The sequence below is a fragment of the Fragaria vesca genome, linkage group LG4 (assembly GCF_000184155.1).
Source record: "Fragaria vesca subsp. vesca linkage group LG4, FraVesHawaii_1.0, whole genome shotgun sequence".
Lineage (NCBI taxonomy): Eukaryota > Viridiplantae > Streptophyta > Magnoliopsida > Rosales > Rosaceae > Fragaria > Fragaria vesca.
The window spans coordinates 14,001,191-14,024,224 of record NC_020494.1 but is presented as its reverse complement, the minus strand read 5'-3'; the positions used below and the strand labels follow the sequence as shown (position 1 = coordinate 14,024,224).

At 36.9% G+C, this 23,034-nt stretch overlaps 2 protein-coding genes across 2 annotated transcripts; one reads left to right on the top strand and one right to left on the bottom strand.

The window, feature by feature from the left end:
* The first annotated feature begins 5,304 nt into the window (after nucleotides 1-5,304).
* LOC101303114 (serine hydroxymethyltransferase 1-like) lies at nucleotides 5,305-7,989 on the top strand. Its single transcript, XM_004296934.1, has 4 exons — nucleotides 5,305-6,049; nucleotides 6,728-7,118; nucleotides 7,221-7,322; nucleotides 7,520-7,989. Exons 1-4 carry the CDS (start codon nucleotides 5,372-5,374, stop codon nucleotides 7,762-7,764), a joined length of 1,416 nt encoding a protein of 471 aa, XP_004296982.1. The 5' UTR covers nucleotides 5,305-5,371; the 3' UTR covers nucleotides 7,765-7,989.
* Nucleotides 7,990-8,801: 812 nt separating this feature from the next.
* LOC101295908 (DNA repair protein RAD50-like) lies at nucleotides 8,802-21,453 on the bottom strand. Its single transcript, XM_004296909.1, is given in 26 exon segments — nucleotides 8,802-8,841; nucleotides 8,950-9,078; nucleotides 9,155-9,288; nucleotides 9,378-9,440; nucleotides 9,523-9,673; nucleotides 10,315-10,367; nucleotides 10,451-10,576; nucleotides 11,083-11,407; nucleotides 11,513-11,682; nucleotides 12,543-12,744; nucleotides 12,893-13,101; nucleotides 13,837-14,046; nucleotides 14,150-14,279; nucleotides 14,368-14,482; nucleotides 14,768-14,895; nucleotides 15,080-15,172; nucleotides 15,680-15,891; nucleotides 15,972-16,045; nucleotides 16,048-16,078; nucleotides 16,159-16,263; nucleotides 18,516-18,686; nucleotides 18,779-18,957; nucleotides 19,118-19,346; nucleotides 19,982-20,096; nucleotides 20,606-20,781; nucleotides 20,886-21,453. Coding segments are annotated over 26 exon segments (3,948 nt in total). The 5' UTR covers nucleotides 21,264-21,453.
* Nucleotides 21,454-23,034: the final 1,581 nt, after the last annotated feature.

Sequence of the window (23,034 nt, the reverse complement as noted above, 5' to 3'; positions counted from 1 at the left end):
TACGTACTACTACTACTACTACTCTCTCTCTCTCTCTCTCTCTCTCTCTCTCTCTCTCTCTCTCTCTCTCTCTCTCTCTCTCTCTCTCTCTCTCTCTCTCTCTCTCGTAAATGAAGATCTTCATACAAGGAGGAAGAGGAGCGGTGGTCGTCTTCACGTCTTGCTTGATAATTTTTTTTTTTAAAGAAAGTGACTTGGATAATTTGATTTGGCATTACACTTTAGTTCTCTGACTTCTCTGTTATCTTTCAAACTTAGGTGATAAGGTGGTTAGATTAGACTTCTTCTGTTCTTCGTATAAATAGAAAGAATTTAAGTTGGAATTCATAGATAAGAACATGTTTAACAAACTTTCTATATTAGTTTTTTAGTTATTTTAGAAAACGAGTTTAGTTTTTTATTAATTTTACCAGCTCCAGCAGACGTAAATGACTAGCTATTTTAATTTTTAGCTATCTTGCTAGCTAAATATACCTAACGAGATGAGGCTCTCCATAATTAATGTTAATTCAATATATTCATTTTAAGTCATTTTATGTAATATTAAGACACTTTTAAATTAATTTTTTAAATTTAATCAATAATATAAATTAAACTTTAGTTAAAAAAGTGGCTAGCAAAAATGACATTTTAGCTATTTTTGCTAAAGATGCTCTAAGACAAGTACATGGGTTGGTATAGAATGTTGATTTTGGGAGAGTATGACGGTCTCTCGAACATAGATTTCGTCCCTCTGCATTCACTGGAACACATAGGTTGTTGCTCGAGGCCTTCTTCCTAATTTAAGGAATGAGGAATCATTGGTTTGATATAATCTCCAATGGGAAGGTTCCTCCGGCCTGAGTAGTTTGGGTTACAACTAGCATTCAACGATCATAAGTTTAGGATTATGCTAAACCTATGTTGTCGTATTTGGATAAATCAATGTTTTCAGTTCGTGTCTTGCATTGAATGGATGTAAAAGATTCAATATGACATAAATAAGGGCATGTGCACATCCGGCCTGATCACTACGCAGTGAATACGTTTGGGATTAATTTTAATCTAATCATCATGTCACATCATCCGTCGGACTAGCTAATGAGTTGTTAGCAAAATGGAGATGGGAGAGTAGTTCTTTTGGCATTTGAAAAGATGATAAGCGATCCGGATATAAGAGCATCTCTAACAGCTTCCCAAATTTCTTGAAATTCTCAATTTTGGGGAATATATAGCTGTTTTTAGGTCCAACAGCTTCCCCATCCCATTCCCCAAAATAGGGATAGAGAAGCAAAAGAAGTCTTCATTCCCCAAATTTGCAGCAAAGCATTCCTTCCCCAAAATTAAATTCTTCACAAGCTCCAACAAATTCAAAACATCAATAGAATATTTTATTGTTACAATGAAATATATAATGTATTTTGTTATAATTAATAATGATATAGTATATTTTATTGTTGTATTAAATGCTGAAATCTCCAAAATGGAGAAGCTGTTGGATTTTAAGCATAATTTTTTGGAGATTTTAGCTTTTGCTTCCCCATTTTAAAGAAATTTTGGGAAAACTGTTGGAGATGATCTAAACTTGTAAAAATGGAATTGGTTGATTAGTAGGTTGGTTACTTATCTGTATTCTCCCAACCCAAATTAGTAATTACGAAGACAATTATGTCCCATGATGTCCTATTTCTAAATTCCAATTGTACGCAATGTTTTGTGTATACTTGTATTACTTCTGTTAGATTTTTTTCTCAAAAATTTGAAAAAGAAAAAAGGTCAATTTTCTTTAGGTACTTTGCCATAACTATGAGGTTGAAAGCTTAACGAGCCCGAATTACTTCCTAGATACAATTAATGCACCCAAATTCATAACTTGTTAGTTAAATTCCCACAACTAATCATCCTACAAAAGTGTCTAGTAGCCAAACATTGAAGAGAATTTCGTCAAAAAAAAAACATTGAAGAGAATGTTTAACATGTCTAGATGATCATTCTTCTCTTCCCATAACAAATTAAACACATATTTAGGAGAGTAAAGAATAGAATGCTGACAAAATTGAGACCATTCATATTACGCCGACACCAATAAATTTGGTAAGTAAGTTTAAGCAAGTTTCCTGTAAAGTAGATATTTTACAAATCATAACTCAATTAACTTTTTTTCATCGCCTACGGTATCATTATATCTACGGAAAAATTATCTGCTCTAAATTCACAATCCCATTTTCGTCTAAAGTCCGGAGTAGGTGAGCCAACTCAAGTACAAACAATGGCTCGGTTAAGAAACATGTTTAAGCCACTACACAATAATCATGCTATTTAATAATTTTCCAGCTCACGTGGAGTTTTAGAAGGGGTTGGTGGGCCAAATTTTATATTTCTTTATATTTCCAAACCACAATCCTTCACTTGTTTCCAATCAAAATTAAAAATTGCGGAAAAAAAAACTCACAGATCTGGCATGGGGATTACGGGTGATGATTAGTTTTAAGGTGTATCACTCACACGGTCACACACGCAACAACACGACGTACACAAGTTGCTTCTAGGGGTTGGTACTGAGTGACTGAAATTACTAAGTAGCCCATCACCAACCCAGAATCACAAACCATTATTTTCCAAAAGCAGGGCTTGACCCTTTTTCTCTAAGAGGGTTTGTGACCAATTACTCCTACTACTCACCAACTCCTACAATGACGACATGACATGGCCACTGCATCATTTCATTCCTTCCTGTTTTCTTCGTAATTCTAGTTACCAGATCTTGATCCATGAATCAGTTTACAAAACAGAATGGGAAGATACATTACAATATTGAATTTAAATTTAAAAACTGATTGATGTAGCTTGATTTTGCTAAGTGCACGACCACACGGTTATTGTCATCCTACCATTTTTTTTGTTCACCATGCTTGCTCATTTCACCATACATTTTAATTTCATTAAATTTACTTATTTCTTGTGATATACATGCGAGAGCTCAGCGGCTTTTGGAGCTTCCGTGAGGCGAAACCCTATGGTTTGTTGGCGGCGATGGGATCTTCATGTCCCCAGATCGTGTAAGAAGAAACGGCAAGGATAGGGCGACGAGCTTTGGCGGAGGATCCTAACTTGGCATCAAGGCCGATTACATCACCAACAATCGCGTTTTTAATTCAATCTATCCTTCTTCTTCTTCTACCTCTCTCTCTCTCTCTCTCTCTCTCTCTCTCTCTCTCTCTCTCTCTCTCTCTCTCTCTCTCTCTCTCTCGGACCACACCATCCAAGTGAAAAAGAGAAGATTGAAGTTGCTGGATTTTTTTTTAGGTAATTGTATTTCAATTGATGTGGTGAGAGAGAGAGAGAGAGTAACAAATTGAAATGAATATTTATTTTATTTATGGAAAATGTTTTTGTTTTTTGTTTTTTTTAAACTTTTATTAAATAACTCACACACCATACATATGTCGTGAGATTTGAACATATTACCTTGTTTGAACCTATCACCTTAAAGTTGTCAGGTTTTATGGATAATACTTGAAAGCACAAAAATTTATACCAAATCTATATCCCAAATGATGTGGCACTGTCATATTATTTCCTACAAGGATTTCAATATTTGAAAGGAAATCCATTAATGTTATGTCATTACAAATTTCCAAAATGAGTTTTCTTCTTTGGGGTAAAACTTCAATCTAACAATGTTTTCAGATCCTAATTGTAAAAGTATTAATTTGTGTGAGTAACTCTCGTTTCTTGATTAATTAAAATTCGTTCCAAGTTTAATAAGAGTTGGAGTTCTTCACTTCTTCGAACCCAGGGGACCTTGTACATGAACATAAAATATTCATACATACATAATATAGTGACAATCCCAATTAGATCTAGTACCTACAATTCATGAGATAAGCTAGGATTCATGGAAGTGTTAGTTTTAGTTTTAGGTGAGAGATCAAGTTGAGCATTGACACCAACTCATGGTACCCAAAAAAGAAAATCCATGGTAAATTGATCTCGAATCAATCTAAACGATTATATATAGACATAGAGCAACCCATATAGATTAATAGGAATGCATAAACATGATGTCTGTGGCGGAGCTAGGATAAAATAGTTACCTGGGCTAATTGTGACACACATAAAAATAAAATTTCAACGAATCATTACAGTACGAGAAATTTTCGCGAAAAACTAACTAAACTTTACAAAACGAAGCTGTAAAACTTCAAAATCTTAAACATCACCTCATTGTAAACCGCTTCAACAAATTCCTTATCAATGTGAAACACATTTTAAGTGATCAGTTTTTAGAATAAACTGGGAAATCAATGAGAATTTCATCATGAAAACCAGATGCATATATAATTTATTTAAGATAGCTTAGCATGCCTGAAGAGCAATATGTAGAACATAACAATCCAATTCCCTCACACCGAAATTGTTCTTTTTGTCAACCTAAAGTCAAGTCAGCTTTGCAGGTTGAAGCTCATTTTAGAGTACTTTACATATTAATATTTAACCATTGAGCCTATTTATATCTTAATTATGTGGGAAACATATACCTCTCATTAAGCAGCTAAAAGCATATTTGCTTACGCCCAAGTTTTGCTTAGAAAACCCCTACACCGCCATCTTTTTCTCTTTTTCTCTCTTTTATTGAGTTAATCATGGGATTTGAATTTTCACACTTGACAGCTTTTAATTGAGTGGTTGTATGACCAACAAATGAGTGGTGGTTGACAAATTTGAATCCCAATAAGCACCACGATGAAGGGAAGCTATTACAAAAATCAAAAAGCTCGTATGTCGAAAGATGATAGTAGCTTGAAGACTGATTTTAAGGATATAGTTGGGGTTCGTAGCCATTAGAAAAAGGAAGCAAAAACAGGGTTTCAGGTTTTATTTTCATTTAATAAAAATGACGAATTAACACTACAATACAAGCACAAAAGCATGAGTATATTTGACATTGATCACCAACTCCCCAAAATTCCAAGTTCAAACTTCAAACCTTCTCATACCAAATAACACATTCCTCCCCGATAGCACATTCATACATACCCATATGCCTTGCTATCTACACAACCGATCAACCACCAGCCCGAAAATTGACATACAATTGATACAAAGCACAGAAAATCAAAGGGTAAATCCTTGTTGGGCAGGCATATGATTTTTCTGGTAAAGTAATAGTGAAAAAGAAAATGTCAATACAAAAAAAGAAAAATGAAAAAAAATCCACATCTGACACCAACCACAGAAAATCACAAAAAGGGCAAAACGGTATTTCCACACAACAGAGCGAGAGTGTTATAAACCCAGAAATGCCAGTTTGCCACCACACCACAACCACTCTTTCTTCCACACACTTCTTCTTCTTCTTCTTCATCTCTCTCTCTCTCTCTCTCTGAAAATGGATCCAGTAAACGACTGGGGCAACACCCCCCTGAACGCCGTGGACCCAGAGATCCACGACCTGATCGAGAAGGAGAAGCGTCGCCAATGCCGCGGCATCGAGCTGATCGCGTCGGAGAATTTCACCTCCTTCGCCGTCATCGAGGCACTCGGCAGCGCCCTCACCAACAAATACTCCGAAGGAATGCCCGGCAACCGCTACTACGGCGGCAACGAGTTCATCGACGAGATCGAGAATCTCTGCCGCGCACGCGCCCTCAAGGCGTTTCACCTCGACGCGTCTCAATGGGGCGTCAATGTCCAACCCTACTCCGGCTCCCCCGCCAACTTCGCCGCCTACACCGCCGTCCTCAACCCCCACGACCGCATCATGGGCCTTGACCTCCCCTCCGGCGGTCACTTGACCCATGGATACTACACCTCCGGCGGCAAGAAGATCTCGGCCACGTCGATCTACTTCGAGTCTCTTCCCTACAAGGTGAACAACACAACTGGTTACATTGATTACGATAAGCTGGAGGAGAAGGCCTTGGATTTCAGGCCGAGGTTGATCATCTGCGGTGGGAGTGCTTATCCTAGGGACTGGGACTACGCCAGGTTCAGGTCTGTGGCTGATAAGTGCGGTGCGCTTTTGCTTTGCGACATGGCTCACATCAGTGGCCTTGTTTGTGCTCAGGTCTGTGCTTTCGATCCCTCTTTGTGTTACTACGTATTTCACTTTGCTCAGATCTAATGTTTTGTGTGAGATCTGGTTTATGCATTTCGCTAGGTTGGTGTGCGTTGTTTTATATCGAGATCTTGAGTTGTATGATAATTGATGTAAATCTTGTAACTAATTGTGTTCCTAGTGCTGTAATGGAACAGTTGATTTTCTCGCGCTTTGGTAATTTGGCCGTCATCGCTGTCGCATGTAGTGTCAGGAAGGTCACATCACTAGGATGCTAATGGGAATGGTCTTAACTAACATGGTTTGTTCTTGATGAGGTGAAAGTAGAGAGTGAGCTTTTATAGTTGATTGAATATGGAGTAGATCTGGAGTGACCTGCACGTTTAACTGTTTGGTGTTGCTTGTTTGCACAATTTCTGGATCTGATGTTTGACGTCGTTTTCTTAAAGCTGTCTTTTTTGCCTCCCTGTTATAATAATTAAGAATTGATTGATAATATAATAACATGTCTAAAGATGACAGGTGCAGATTCATTTAAGAATTTTTTTTAAATCTGAAGCGAATCCAGTAATTAGTGTTGTTGTATTCTTGAGTGTCATTGCTATCTGTTTTTGGAATATTGTGTGTTTGGTACTGTCATCTAGATCGTCTCACAGTAGACTGTGTTCTTTCTCTGTTTTTGTGTAGGAAGCTGCAAATCCATTTGAGTTCTGTGACATTGTCACAACCACAACCCACAAGAGCTTGAGGGGACCTAGGGCTGGTATGATCTTTTACAGGAAGGGGCCTAAGCCACCGAAGAAGGGCCAGCCAGAGGGTGCAGAATATGATTTTGAAGACAAGATCAACTTTTCTGTTTTCCCCTCACTTCAGGGTGGTCCTCATAATCACCAGATTGGTGCTCTCGCTGTTGCTCTCAAGCAGGCCATGACACCTGGGTTCAAAGCCTATGCAAAACAAGTCAAGGCCAATGCTGTTGCCCTTGGAAAGTATCTGATGAGCAAGGATTACAAGCTTGTCACAGGAGGAACCGAGAACCACCTTGTTCTGTGGGATCTCAGGCCTCTTGGGTTGACTGGTATAGTCTGAATTTTCTCAATCTATAATTGTGATCATTACATGCATTTCTTTTATAGGGCATTTTTTTATACACTTATAACTCCTTGATTATGTTCTTCAGGCAACAAGGTTGAGAAGCTTTGTGACCTAGCAAACATTACTGTCAACAAGAATGCTGTTTTTGGTGACAGCAGTGCCTTGGCTCCTGGAGGAGTAAGAATTGGTAAGCTCTTCTTTAATATTTACTTTTCAATTCTGGTGAATTTTATTTGATGGAAATGAGACTTCATTTTTCACATATAGACCCATTATTTAAAAGGTTGGTTTGTTGGGGCAGTGTTGTCATGGATGGTAGTTGATCTGTAAATTAGACGTCATTGCCAAACTTGTTCTGACATAAGTTTATTGGCTGGATAACAGGTACTCCAGCCATGACTTCAAGAGGTTTGCTTGAGAAGGACTTTGAGAAGATTGGTGAGTTTCTTCATAGGGCTGTGACCCTCACATTGAAGATCCAGAAGGAATATGGAAAGCTACTGAAAGACTTCAACAAGGGGTTGGTGAACAACAAGGAAATTGAAGAACTCAAGGCTGATGTTGAAAAGTTCTCCTCCTTATTTGACATGCCTGGTTTCGTGATGTCTGAAATGAAGTACAAGGATTGATTAGGTTAATCAAGAATCCAATATTTTCAATATTGTGATAAATATATCGAGCCCTTGGAATCAAGGCACCTCACAATATATTTACTGTCGGAAAAGGGAAAAAGAAAAAGCTTCGTCTTGCTTTGTTGTTTTCAGATGTTTGTTTTGGTTCCCATTTTCCATTCTCCTTTGTATTTGACATGTTGCTCCCACAAATAAACCAAGAATATTATTGTTTTTTGAATTTTAGATAGTGAAATGAGTAAATTTGTTTATTCTAGCAGTATGGTTCAAGTCTGATTGAGAAAAAAAAAATCAATTTAAAAGATTATGTTTACAGGTTATAATCGTTTGATCGTTTCACAGAACTCTTGTAACATAGGAAGGAAATTTTGGCAGAATTTCCAATAGAACTTGTGAAGAATCCAGCAGAAAGGAAGCAACCGATACTCGAGTATGAGTTGCATATTGCAGTGGCTTCTGACTCAAATTTCCCCAATATGTTTGTAACAAGTTGCTTTCAACCAAAGGGTCATTTTGTCGAAGCTGCTGCTATTCCATTTGTTGGAGGTAGTTGGTAAGGTGGTGGAGGTGGGTGGTGTGGGGATCGGAGGGTGGGGCGTCGAGAGCATAGAAGAAAATAGGATAAAATTGAATGGTATGAAACGAACTTATAATGGTGCTCTGACTTTACTTGATTGGGCTAAAATCAAAATGTAAAGCATGAGCCAGCTGAAGCAGATAGAGGACCATTTCAAAGTTTCCAACGTGCAATAGGAGGAACACGTCAAAAGGATGTATATGTGGTTTGCTATGTCATTTACCAACTGTCAAATGCTATATTGGATTTGAACGAACCATTTAAGAAGATAAATTTATACCATGATTCACCTACCACTTCAAATATTCTATACAAGTTGTCCAAAAAAAAAAAAAAAAAAATTCTATACAAGGTAACAAGAACGGACTTGACTAGTGAGCTTTGTGGACTTCACATTCAAAGTTTCCAATTTACTGCTTCATTTGGGTACAGAAAAGAACATCTCATTCAAAGAGCTTCAATCAAAAATCTCTTGGGCTTCAATAATGCTGTGCTGGCTGGAAAAAGAAAAAAAAAGGGTTAAAGGGAGAAAACAAGAAAATGAAGGGGCATAATGTGGAGAAAACAAAAAACACAAATAATGCGGAAGAAAATATTAGCCATACTGATCATCCTTTGTCACTCGATAATATTTTTCTGCATGCTGGCGCTGGCCAATTAGTTGAGCAAAGCGCTCATCATGAGTAATTACTATCAACTGAAAGTTCTCCTGCCCTTTCCGGTCCTCCATAATTCTGCAGAAGGAGAATAGGGCAACATGTCAGTGGTATGAACTAATGGAGTATCTATCAATATGTATTCCACTCATACCTAACAAGAGCAGCAGCAAGACTCTCAGCATTTGGTCCGTCCAGGTTGGTAGTTGGTTCATCTAGTGCTAGTATTCCACAATTCAGGCAAAAAGTTTCAGCTAAAGCCAACCTTATGATCAGGGAAGCAAGCACCTACACCAGATCATTTTAAATTAAGTCAGTTAGCTTCCTATTTTTCCTAAAATGCTAGTACATAAATAATGCTTCCAGAGATCAATCACCTTCTGACCAGCACTACATCTTCCTCTCATTTCTAGCTCTGTATCACCGGTCTGCATGAGAACCTGATATGCAGTAGCAACAATGTAAGAATGGTTAGAAATATTTTAGCTACATGCAACAAGGTTAAGAAGAAACTGTTGATACCTTGTAGCTATATGAACGAGTCCCAGCACTTTCAGAATCTGAATGTATACATATATAATCTATATCTTGTCCTCTGTAAGTCTGCTGCCACAACTCCCTTATAATCTTATTTATTTCCTCCATCTTCATTGAGTGGAAGCGCATCAGTGCTCTAAAAGAAAGAAAAAGTATTACCTTAGAGAAGGACATCACACGCAACCAAAACTGAGCAAATGTTGATCAAAATTTACTTCACACCAAATACAAATATTATAAATTATTTTGTTCCAGTCAACAGAAAACTCAGAAAGAAGCATTTGTCACAACTCTGGTGCTGTTTACTGAAATGTAAAGTACAAAGAACAAATGTAATATGATAACAAGATATGAGCAAATAAGAAGAATTAATAAAGGGTAAAATATTGTATAGTCCTTGTGGTTTGAAGTCGACATCTGTTTAGCCCTTATGGTTTTATTTTAATCTGAATGGTCCTTAAAATCACAATTTTTAATATGTTTAGTCCTTGTGGTTTTATTTTAATCTGAATGGTCCTTAAAGTCACAATTTTTCATCCAAATGGTCCTAGGCCACATCAGCAATTTAACTAAGAAAATTGACGGAATGACCATTTGGATGAAAAATTGTGACTTTAAGGACCATTCAGATTAAAATAAAACCACAAGGACTAAACAGATGTCGACTTCAAATCACAATGACTAAACAAATTTCAATTCATTAATTAAACAGGTATACTAAAATGGACTCAGCAGAACCTGTACAAATCAATATCAAATCTTATACTCAAAACTCACTTGTCAAGCGCATTGTAGTATCTGTCCAGGTCCTTGTTTGCCATCTCAGACGTCTGTCACAAAACCAGTCAGCAATTGATACAATATATCAGTGATAAGGATGATTGAAGTTCACAGCTTTATAAGGATGTCATACCTTTAGCTGGATAAGCTGATCAAAGTACCGCTTATCAACATCCTTGTATTGTGCCTGTTTGAGATCAACTTTATGATTTGAGATATTGCTCTGGTAAACCGATATTGTTCCCTGAAACTTGTTTAACTGCCATAAAGAAAAAAAACCATGTAAATACATAATTTCACAAACAAACAAAAAATCAGTGAATGAACAAAGAACAAGCACTGTGTCCTAACAAAAGGCTATATAATTTTACAAGTCTCAGAAGATGGCAATTTCAGCTATTGAATTGTGTACGATCTTGTGGTAAGAGTATGAACTCAAGGCAAGGATAGTAACTACAATTTCATTTACAGACTCAAATTTCTACACAAAAAAAAAGAAGCTCAGGCCATATTTTATGGCTACTTGAATGAGAAAGCTATGATTATGACATAAATCATATAAATTCACTATAATTTTCTGAATATTATTACAATACCATTGGTGAACATGAGTAGGCCAATTTAATAATTTATATACATGAATTAAATGCATTCTATTCTATTCATTCACAGAAGCTTTCGTCAAATCTGCTGTAATTGAGATGGACATCAACTACAACATTGTAACTGCAAGACAATCAGAAAATAGTGTAGAACTACGGATACCTCTGAAAGAAGCCTCTCTCTCTCCTGTGAGAGCTTTAGAAGTTCAGCTTCAAATTTGGATATCTCACCAAATTGTAGGATTTCTGCTTCGAGTGATTCGACCTCTTGAGTAAGTAGACGTACTTCAGCTTTGGTTTTCCTGTAATTCAAATTGGCATCAATATTTCGCCTCAGCTCTTCTTGACTCTCCATTAACTTATTACTTCTTCCTAATTCAGCTGAAATTTCCTGCAATCTAGTATCACAACTTTGAAGTTGAGATTCTGATAGACGTAGCTTCTCTTGCAGTTCCTGCAACCTCTCTCCTTTCTTTAAATCATTGTACCTAGTAGAAAAAGGAAATGTGGATGAAAGAGGTAAGTTGCATACCAAAAGCTTAAGCACCAATCTGAAATACTGATGAACAAGGTAAGATGCACACAGAACTTACTCTTTAATTTTAGAATTAGTCTTAAGTAGTTCATCCACTTCCTGCTTGTAATTTCTGCTTTGTTCAGCTTGCTCCTCACACTGGCGACCAAGTTCAGCTTTGATTTCATTGTAGTCATTAAGTAATTTATCTTTCTCCCTTGATAAAGGGCCAAGAGCCTCGGCGAAAAGCTGAAAGTTCATAATAAGTGAATATGGATTAGAAATACGATAAACCAGACAAATCAAAGTGCAAGGAATTTTACATGGAAAATTGATAAATGTTGAAAACAAGAGCTAGAACTGTTCAACATTGGAAAGCCATATCTCAAGCATAACGTACTGATCCAACCTATTCCTGAAGGTAACCAATCTAAAATCTGACAACGAATTAGTTCCACAAAGGTCGAAACTTATTTTACAACTTATAGGAAACATTCATTCAATCACTTTGATTATATGCATTAAACCTTTCCTAGACTTGATCTCCTTAGCCACAGCAATGATAACGACTCACAATGACCATCAGATTGAATTATATGCATTTGGCTGTAAAAGGAGATGCATCAAGCAATACTATCAGTGCAAAGGCCAAATTACTAAACAAACTTGATTACCAGCACCAGCAATGGCAGCATACAACATTCTTGTAATAGCTCAATCTTTGTATGCAGTGTCTTTCTGTTTTATTAAGTATTAAAAGAGGGGCAAGCTAAGAAAACCCTAATTGTAAAGGATAAATGAGTTGGTGAACTTTTTTCATTTTTCTTTTATTGCTAAAGAACCAATGACTCCTACATAAAAACATCTAAACCTATAAGAACAAGTTAATAAAAGATTGAAAACATTTTTTACGTACAAATAAAGTAAACCAAGAAGTGCTATACACATATTGATGCCGAATAAATGTATTAGGGTATAGATAGTGTTTCTCAGCTATAACTTATGCTCTGCCTACTGTTTTTCTTCGTCCAGGTGTCTGCCTGTTGGTATGACTTTTTATTTGTAAATATGTTATCAGTGAAATTTTGAACCCGAGCTAATGAAATAACCTTCTCATCGAGTTCAATTTGACTCTTCTCATCGGCCAAACGCTCTAACTCTTCTTCTGTCCTTTCATAATCATGAAACATATTTTCTGCCCTCATTTTCTCTTCCCTTACACTGTGCCACCGCATTTGAATGCTTGACAAATCACCTTCCATGTACCTTTGTTCCTCTCTTAACTTCTCTAGTTCTGCATGCAAATTATCCCTGTTACATACCCAAATTAAAAAGATGAATACAAAATGGAAAATAAAACTAAGCAGGAGACTATCAAGAGCTCATTATTTCTCAATCAAGATATGCTGATAACAAAAACAATGACCACGAATAATGAACATAATATTAGAACTTATACTTTTTGCTTTGCAGATTAGTCAGCTCTAACTGAATATCCTCCAAGGATTTTGCACCTGGCCCTTGAATATCAAGCTTATACTCCAAGTCATCAACTTCCTTCTGGCGTATTTGTATTTCTTGAAGTAGTCTGTCAGCAGTTTCAATGGGTTGCACCAAGGCCTCAATTAAATCCTTATCAGACTTGACTTGAGCAGAAACAGCTAACACCTACAACACCAACAAAAAAACAAGAGGCTCTAGTGTCCAGAAAGATTTCCTTTAGGGCAGAAACTATATTTTTTTTCCCTAATTAGGACTGCATGCAATAAATCATGAAAAAAGAAATATTACTATACGCAAGAGACCAGACATCAACCTTTCTTCTATGGAGAAAATATCAATGATTAGGTGCGACTTTTGCATATAATATTCAATTATCTCTAGGTCATTTTTTTCTTCCTGTTACGGTGGTTGCCTTGTCTGGCCATTATCTAATAGTCACTCTGAATTTCTTGAAAGATATCAAAATTGGTGACCCAGTAATACAAAGCCTGCATGATGATGGAATCATAATCGGATGTTCCACTCAGTGGCCAACAATCAAAAAGTCTAAAAGAAGGGACTAAGAGAATACTATGCCATATACCATTGAGTGTAGATAGGACTGAGACCTAACTAATACCCGATGGCCAACATTTTGATCAATAATGCATTAAAGCAACTCATGGTGTCATCTAACCTAGTTTGGAGGGCATGTAATGGTTTTAGCATAGTATTGATAAAATACAGTATAGGTGAACGAAGAGAGGTAAAAGCAGTGATTCACTATATTTTCCGCTTAAAGGTTCAATCACATCAACAACACACAGGCCTAATATGTTTCTTGAACTGTTATATATCAAGATGATTCAACTGGTTCAACTGTTAAACTTAAAAGCAAGGTGTACCAGATTTGAGAATTACATCATCAAGGGCCTGGGACTTTTGTTCCATCTCTTCAGTAAGCTCAGATAGTTCTTTCTCAGCATTAGGGATTGCTTCCTTGCCGATTTTTAAATATTCCTCATAAAACATGCGAAGCTTGTCCACTTGCTGAAAGAAAGAGTCAGCACTTGAGGATTCCACTAAGAGTGCTTTTATTTGCTCAGAAGAAGTTGCTGCCTTCACTTTTTGCTGCAAATCACAAGAATATATTAGCCAATTCAACCATATACGTAACACATGTAAAATACCAAATTCACAGCCTGCTTAAATATGAGCGATGATTAATGCCAACCTTTTTAACAAATTCATCTTCCTCGTCTGGAGAAAAAGGGCGTTCACAACAAGGACATATATGATGAGCACGAGCCACTCTTTCAAAAGGATCAAACATCTGTCGCATACCATCTGCAAAGTTGTATTTGCTACAGAGATAACACTGGATATTGTCAGTGCTCAACATGTTGTTACTGATTTTATTACTCAATAAGATAGAATCTAAAAATAAAACACCTTTTATGCACATCTCGTTTCTCCTTGGCTGAATCCAAGACTTTGGTATAGGAATCAACAGTAAAAGATTGCTGATCTAAGGCCTGAAGTCTAGTTTCAATATATCTCCTCTTTGCTGCATAGAAAAAAAAAAAAAAACAAGTAAGAAACTATTGAGCATATGATTTCAATGGAATACGCTACTTTTAAAAAAAATGAGAAAAAATGCGAAAGATAACTCACAGCCTAACACCATGTCAGCCTAAGTCTTAACTATATCAGCTTACCGAAAGGCAAGCTGGATCATTTTAAGGAAATAATCTGTGTTCAAGTGCAGCAAAGATGTAAAGGTTGGAAAAATGTATATGGTAAGTGTAGCACAGAGCTAAAATCTCATCATATACTGTTTTATAATACTTACACTCCAGATCTTTACGGTGTTTACAGAGGTTATTATTAACTTCTTGTATTTTCATCTGAAACATAGTCACCTCCTTCTCCACTTCACGAGATTTGGTGCTCAAGTCATCAAACTCCATGGTAACAACCCTGCAGTGAGAATATTAAGAACATGTTACACTATGAAAAGAATCCACTTAAAATCTGATATCTGAGATTCAGTTGCTCTTGGACTCTTGAAGTATAAAGTTGGCAGATACTATAAATGCACATATGCTGTTACACTAAAACCTGGGATGATTACACAAAACTGCAACATATAGTTTAGGACAACCTCAAGGCCTGAGTGATTTCATGTTTCAAATCCTTGTCCGGAGGAAGCCTTCCTTTTAGCACTCCCCTAATTCTGTCCTTGTAGTCATCAATTCTGGAATGCAAAGAAACATCTTCTCTAAAATATGAATACATGCTAAATAACAAAAGGAGCAGATATATATATACAGGCTGGATCAGGAGCGGACGTCCACACCGGCCTTAAAGTGCAGACGTCCGTCCGTTCTCCACCCTCTGGCACGCCTCCACCCCAGAAGACTCCAGCAGCGTCCCCGACCACTTTCCCTCCCCGGCGAGTCCGTTCTTTTCCAGTTTTCCTGCGAGATCACCCAAAACTTCAAACAAAGTCGATCTCGCCGAAAAACTGGAAAAAAACGGACTCTCCGGGGAGGGAAAGTGGTCGGGGATGCTGCTGGAGTTTTCTGGGGTGGAGAACGGACGGACGTCCGCACTTTAAGCCGAGTGTGGACGTCCGCTTCTGATCCTCTCTGTGTCTGTGTGTGTGTACACAGAAACGTTCCAAAGCGGACGTCCGCACCAGAACAGGCCTATATGTATATATATACATATATATATATAGAGAGAGAGAGAGAGTCGTTACATCTTTCTGTGTTTCCTTTTATGAATCTCCAAGTCTGTCTTCTTGTGAGACAGTAATACTCTATCATCCCTGTCACCATCTAAGACATTCTTCTCTCGAGTAACGGCAGTAATATCTTGGTCAATGCGAAACACCTCACTCTGCTTTTGACGAATGACTGAATCAAAATCTCTAACAGCAAGCTGATTTGTCTTTCGCTCAACCTCAATTCGCTACAATGACAGAAAAGTCAACTGCATATTATATCAATCTTAAACTTGTAAAGACTAATATTAAGCAGGGCCACACTCACCATGTTTTTTTCTTTCTCATCAATGCGAGACAGGTCACAGTTTGAAACTGAACTTTCAAAAGAATCACGCTCATTTTTTTCTTCTCGATACGCTTCAAAAGGTCATTCTGCATGTATCACAATTATAAAGTCAATACAAATCAAATTTAAAGAATGCTATATGGTGTGCATGCTTATGAGTGCAAACCTTTATTTCTGCTTTAGCCTGGTGCTGCGCTTCCTTTAGTTTCCAACGATCATTTGATTCCATGTACCGGTCCCATGCTTTTTTGACTTCAGCTTCATTTAACTTCTGAAATAACATCCAAATTGGCGCTTCTAATTAAGTTCAGAAAACAAAAATGGTGACAACAGAAATTAATTTACAGTCTACTTTGATAATTGTTAGAAGGTATCAAGTTATTCTTCAAATCTTGAAACCTTTCATTTTCTAGGGGAGATGAGCTTAACATGGGAGGGTCAGAGATATATGGGGAATTCCCTGAACTACGAGGGTGTGTATCTATACTGTACATTATAAAGCAAGTATTGCAAACAGGCCAAACATTTAATTTAGCCTTCACAAAGAATAAAGTGTCATCAGCAAAATTGCAAATCAGAAATCTGAATAATTTCAACCTTGATTTAGGATTTCTAGATATGGCAACTGAATCTGCGAGGCTTTAAGAGTTTACGCAAATTTTCAGGCACATCTCTGATCGATTACATATCTTTGGTAATGGATTGAGCAAATGTTCTGACATTATGCTCTTTCCTTTGTTTATTGTCGTGGGGATGTCCATATAAGGTGGCTTTGTCGTGAAACACAAAGGGGTTCAGATTGGGATATCTCAGAAAGATGGGATTATCATCTTTATCCTAAAGATGATTCTGGGAAGGATGAATAGCAATTCTGAATGAAGAATTCACAGAGAGAGAGAGAGAGTACCAAGGCAGAGAGAATTGGAAATTTGAGATTTCTGGAATCTAGGTTTATGTAAACAGTTGGTTCTTGATTTGGTAGTAAATACTAAATAGATGTTCTGACAGAACCAAAAATGAGCACCAGGTTTTTAACAATGAGTGCAATCAGATACAAGAACAGAATGGTTAGAAGCAAACGCACAGAATGGTTATATATATAGAGGGCCCTTCCAACGAGGGATCCCTTTTTTTGTTCATTTCTAGGGATAAGGTATTTGACAAACTTCCCGATCACTAAATCACATCTCCACCGTTCAGTTTGTAGGTGTATATGAGCAAATCACTTCTGCAAATTTTCAGAAAATTTGGTGATCGTTAAGTCATCCAAATGTTTGATTTATTTTTAATAATCTTGAACGGTATAGGTTTGACATAAGTGTTAAGTTTTTTGTTTTAATCTCAGCCATCCAAGCCCATTAAAAAACAGATCTAATGGTGTGGGCCCTCTCTCTCTCTCTCTCTATATATATATATATATATATGGAAGATCTAAAGAGGACCTTCTTACTTTAAGAATTTGAGGATTTCTACTATTTTACATTAGGTCATTAGTAGATGACTTCTTTTAACAATCTCAACTGTTGATCCTTTAGATTCATATGCAAGAAACATGTCTACAATATTTCAACTAATTCCAGTCATTCAAATTGATGTAAACAATTGTAGGCCGTTAGATAAAATTAAAACGAATATTGTGCTAATTAAATGGTTAAACGTTTTTCATTTTGGCTAATTTTTTGTAGGATTCATATGTGGGTAAGTAACTAGGGATTGGGTGGCTTTGATTGTCATCCTTACTTTAAGAGTTTAAGGAGATCCTCTCTAGATCCAGCCTCTATATATATATATTTCATGAGCACATATGTGCCAGAAGTGGGAAGTGGCACACGACAAATATCCTAGAAAAGCAACAAACTTTTATTAACACAAAGGAGACTAATACATAGTAGAGACAATGCGTCCACTGATTAACTAATCATCTTAACAGTTAAAAATAAAAAAACAAAATGAAAAACCACCCAAGTAACACAGAGAGCATAAAAATAATCTGCTTGAAAAACCGCACAACAGCAGTTCAATTCAAAGGGAATTACTTTATGAAGCTTACAGGTCCCATAGATGCATTATTCACTTTTTAGTATTTCCTAAAGGTTTATTCAAAGTTCTGTTGTTTCAGAAAATTTTCACGAATTATATATTTATATCGTTATCGCAATAAGTATACCAACATTTCAACAGACCCCAATGTGATTCACTTTCTAGTTTAGCACTTTTCATGTAAGGTAATCATGGGATGCTTCATTTTTCAATCCTAACATCAAGGGAACTGTGAGACCCACCTACCAAGACCATGGATTAACTTCTCTCAGTCAAAGACCAAACAGTTATGGATATAAATCTCAACTCAAGATACTAGGTCAATTATGCTACACAATTCTGGGAGTAGCAAATCTTATTTCTGCTAGGATTGATCATTCCAAGTTTCAAACAAGTTTTCGTGAAGGTATAGGGAAAGAACCGAAAGACGTATTCATCCATTATGAATAAAATTACCACAAGAAAGAAAAAGGAAGAACTCACCTTCTTATCTTGCAAATCCTTTTCTAGATCACGCAACCTTGATTTTATTCTATCTGTCAAGTTTATAGCAACTTCATTGTTGAAGGGGGGATCTGGAAGAGAACCTAAATTGTGCCTTGCAAACAAATTTTGAATGGTTGAATCCCTCTGTTTCTTTAAGTCCAAATAAGCCTGAATTCAAAAGTAAAAGGTTAAACTAGAAATATCTTCCATCACAAAAGCGATTCAGTTTTACAGTAGCAAAACGTATGCAGTTCACTTACATTAGCTTCATTTTGAAGCTTGCTAACATCCCATATAGAATCCTTTATTGTCTGACCAAGGAAATTACTTTTGGTCTTTGTGTCATCCTGTTCCCTCTCCAGCTTAAAAATTTGAGTTCCTAAATCTCGAATTCTGTCATCAAACTTAGTTTTCCATTCCTTCAACTCTTCATCAGTGTCTGGCCAATACAAAAAGACCCAAACATAAAAAGGTCAAAATCCCAAAGGAATCAATTAATTCCTTCATATATATGTGTATACAATAGAGACAAACAAAAATAGGAATAATAGATATTACAAAATAATAATAATAACAAATACTGCTACGAAGCTACTCACCTATATTTTTTTCTGGAAGATCTGCTTTCTGTCTCCTCTTTTCATCACGTCGAGTGCTTCTAACAGCTTTATTCGTAGATAGCTGGTCATTCAGGTTCTGCAGATGCTTCAGTGTTTCACTAGCATTAAGAATTTTAGCATCCAGATCATGAATGCTGCCCTCCAACTCCTGCATTTGTCTTTTCACTAATTCTGTTCTTTCCTCATCTTTAGCAATGCTTTCACGAAGCTATAAGCAAAACACTTAATATCAGCAACTTCAATCCTCTAAAATAAACGGATATTAAATGAAAATATCTTGCAACAATGAAACTCATTCAGAGAACCAAAGGAGAGAAAACTACAGCATGGATGGCAATTGGAAGAAAATTAATAAAATGCACAATGAAACTTACAAAATTATAAAGCAAAATGGTCTTGTAGAGATTATTTATCTTTTTTTTTTTTCTGTACTGAATCACACAAGTTTAGCATGTAAAACTTGTAATCACAGAGGTATTTATGGAACGACGTTTTTGACCAGATGTGGACAACCATAGAGCCAATTAGTTCCATCTAAGAGCCCAGCAGGAATTCAAGCTCTCTTAAGTACACCACATCTTAGTTTTGGCAAAAGAAAGAAGGCCGTGTCTTTTGGCAGATTCAGTGTGTTGGTGTCATTTGGGTGCTTTGACTAAAAAGAAATAGCAGGACTTTTTACGACTATTAGAATGGTTCATAAAATCGGCCAGCTAAACCAAATATTAGAATGGTTCGGAATTGAAGACTCTTAAATGGAGTGCCATTTTATTGTAAGAGGTTCTACAATGATCAAGCCTTGCAGATTAATAGCAGCATTATCAAATATAAACTGAATAAGTGAACCTTGTATGCAGCATCTTTCAAGGTCTGAAGATTCTCCAATTTTAGCTTGTAAGTCTTTATCTCTTGAGCTTGATCCTTGTGAAGTTTTTTAATTACCTCCAATGCCTTGGTATACCTGATGAGTAGCAGATGCAAACGATTGATAAATTTGACTGATAATCTTCAAAGAGTCCAACGAAATACATACAATAAGTACTAACAGACTAAAAGCAACAGTGTCAAAAAAATAAAGACAGGCCAAGGTTAACCCAGTCGTCTTATGCAGCACAACAATCAGATTACAGGACTCAAAGTAAAGCAGACACGCTACTTGAAACACCTTGGGAAACAGGAAATCTGCTACATTACATACCTACACAAGGGACGAACATAGTCTGATATCACAAGTTGCAAACACAAACATGATCGAATAAATCAACTGCAATTAGCTAAAATGAATAACCGTACCGAAGCATGATCCAATCTTGGGGTACTGTAGCAAGATCTAAACATCCCTTAATTCTTGTCTGTCCTTTCATGCAGCATTTACAAAGATATCTTATTTTTTTAGATTAATGACAGACTACAAACGCAACTAACTAACTATTTGTCAATATTGAAGGGACACATGTTCAAGATATGTACCGAGTGGCAGAGAAGATATCATCAAACTTTTTCTTCAGGGTGGAAGGATCTTGCAAAGGCCAATTGGCTTCGTCCTGGTGAACAAAGATCACATTTTCGAGAATAGCCTTCGAGACGCCCATTAAAGCAGGGATTTCCTTATCCATGTCAGCACATCTATAGCTAAGGCAAACTTTCTGCAGCACAACAAAACCAACACTCAACAATTTTTCGGAAAAACTAGGCTTCGAAAAATCAACAATCACAACATAACAATACAAGAGGATTGAGAATCCAATACCTCTCCAGTGTGGGGATTAATAGTCTGGAGGACGCTCTCGATGGCTTTAAACTCCATCTTGGAGACTTTCTGAGTGAGCTGAAACGACCTAATGCACACGACGTCCTTGCCGGCGGCGGTCTTGAACCGGAGCTTGATCTGGCCCTTGGTCTCGGTTTCGCCGCCGACTTTGGGGTCGTGGATGAAGCTGTGGCCGGACCTGGCGTTGGGAGGCATCTCGCCGGTGCAGGAAAGCTTGAGGCACTCGATGATGGTGGTTTTTCCGGCGCCGTTGTGGCCGACGATTAGGGTTAGGGGCTTGAAGAAGGTGATGACGTGTTTGTTGTCCGGGTCGAAGCTCCGGATTCCCTTGATGAGCATCTTGTCCACCGTACTCATCTTTGCTCTAGTTTTTTGGTTTACTGGTGTGCTATTTGATGAGGACGGCCGGAGGAGTCATGCGGAAGAAGAAGAAGACGGTCGCCGCGAGAATTGAGAGGGAAGAAGAAGAAGAAGAAGAGGGTTTTGGGGTTTCTCTAGAGACTAGATAGTGGAAAGGGTGGGACTGACATGCGGCTCACTCAGGACTGGGCCATGTTTCAAGTCCACGACTAGTTTTTAAAACATTTCTCATGCTTTTTTTTCCTTTTTTTTGTTTTAATAAAATACAGTAATACACATTTATTAACAATATAGGGGTGGTGGCTGGTGGTAAATGTATAATCCAAATATTCTGTCTATGTGTGGTTTTTGTAATGCGGCATAGAAAATTCTGATAATTTATTTTCCCATTATGCTTTTGCTAGACAAGTGTGGTGTTATGGAAATACAGGGCTTTCCTCTTTATAGAATCAATCTTTCCTTGATTGGTTGAAATCATTATTTGAAATACCTGACAAATTTTCTATACAACTGACATCGATGATTTCACGGTCTATTTGAACTACAAGAAATCAATTGATTTTCTGGCAAAAATTGGCTAATACTCATCAATGTTATTTTCATGCTATTATGTTTCTTTCTAGCTACTTATCAGTCAACATGGTTGATCATAAACTTATATTTTGCCTATCATCAAATGACATCCTCCTGACATAAATTTTGTGAAGTTAAACTTTGATGCTCCAGTTCAAGTTAACCGTGCTGCGATAGAGTTTGTAATTAGAGATGCAAACGGTAATCCTCTCACAATAGCGACTTCGTATGTACGTGATACATCGGTTCTGTTGGCTGAAGCCATTTCTCTCAAAGAAGGACTTCATGTTCCCTGGCTGCAACAACTTCTGCGAATCATTGTTGAAGGTGATACAAAAGTTCTAATTGGTTGCATCAACAGGCGTATTGCTAACTCGTGATTTGTAAGGGATATGACTTTATTTGAACCAATTATTATTATTTGTTTTTCATTTAGATCATAGAGTCAAGATCATTTGTTTTCGTAGTGGGTTTTTGTTTTGATCGATGTGTCTTTTTTTGTAATTGGACAGTGTCATATCAGATTTGTGTTAAGTTTACCAAACGGTTTCGAAACGCTTTATTTGATTATATCGATTCAAATACACCGTTTACTAAACACTAAATTGATTATTTTAACAGTTTCATATTTTCAATGATATTTTTGATGCAAGTCTTGGAGATGTTACTTATGCTTAATTAATGAAGTTATTCATTCTTTAAAAAAAAAAAAAACAGCTTCATATTTCACCGTAATACTAAACTGAGCTTTACGTGTAAATAAACATTACCGTATTGATGATTCAGATCTATAACTTTGTTAAACATAGAAGGTCCAACCATGTAAATGGAAGATTGCATAGTCCTACTCATACGTCTGTCTTGTATGCAGTTTTCAAAAACGTCGTGTCGAAGGCAGCCCAAAGGAGAAAAAGGCCCTACCACAGAATCATTGTGCGCAAATTCAATAACGTCCGACGGCCTGAGTGAAAGAACAACCAGGCTCTAAACAAAAGTGTTTCACTAACTCTCTTTAAATGATTGTTATTATTCAATTGAAATAAGCTTGGCTTTATAAAGCCATTACAAATAACAGAAAAGCACAAACGCAGCCCACATCTCTTAACAACCCTAAGATTGTGGTAATTAGCTAAGGAAATAGTCAAGTACTAACTGAAACAAAACAAGCTCCTAAACAACAGGAGTTATCGACTAA

What these genes read in the sequence shown, in the direction of transcription:
- LOC101303114 (XM_004296934.1), top strand. Translation starts at nt 5,372, where the DNA reads ATGGATCCAGTAAACGACTGGGGCAACACCCCCCTGAACGCCGTGGAC. An exon ending in CAGGCCTCTTGGGTTGACTG is followed by an intron (nt 7,119 to 7,220) that starts GTATAGTCTGAA and finishes TATGTTCTTCAG; the next exon opens with GCAACAAGGTTGAGAAGCTT. An exon ending in TCCTGGAGGAGTAAGAATTG is followed by an intron (nt 7,323 to 7,519) that starts GTAAGCTCTTCT and finishes GCTGGATAACAG; the next exon opens with GTACTCCAGCCATGACTTCA.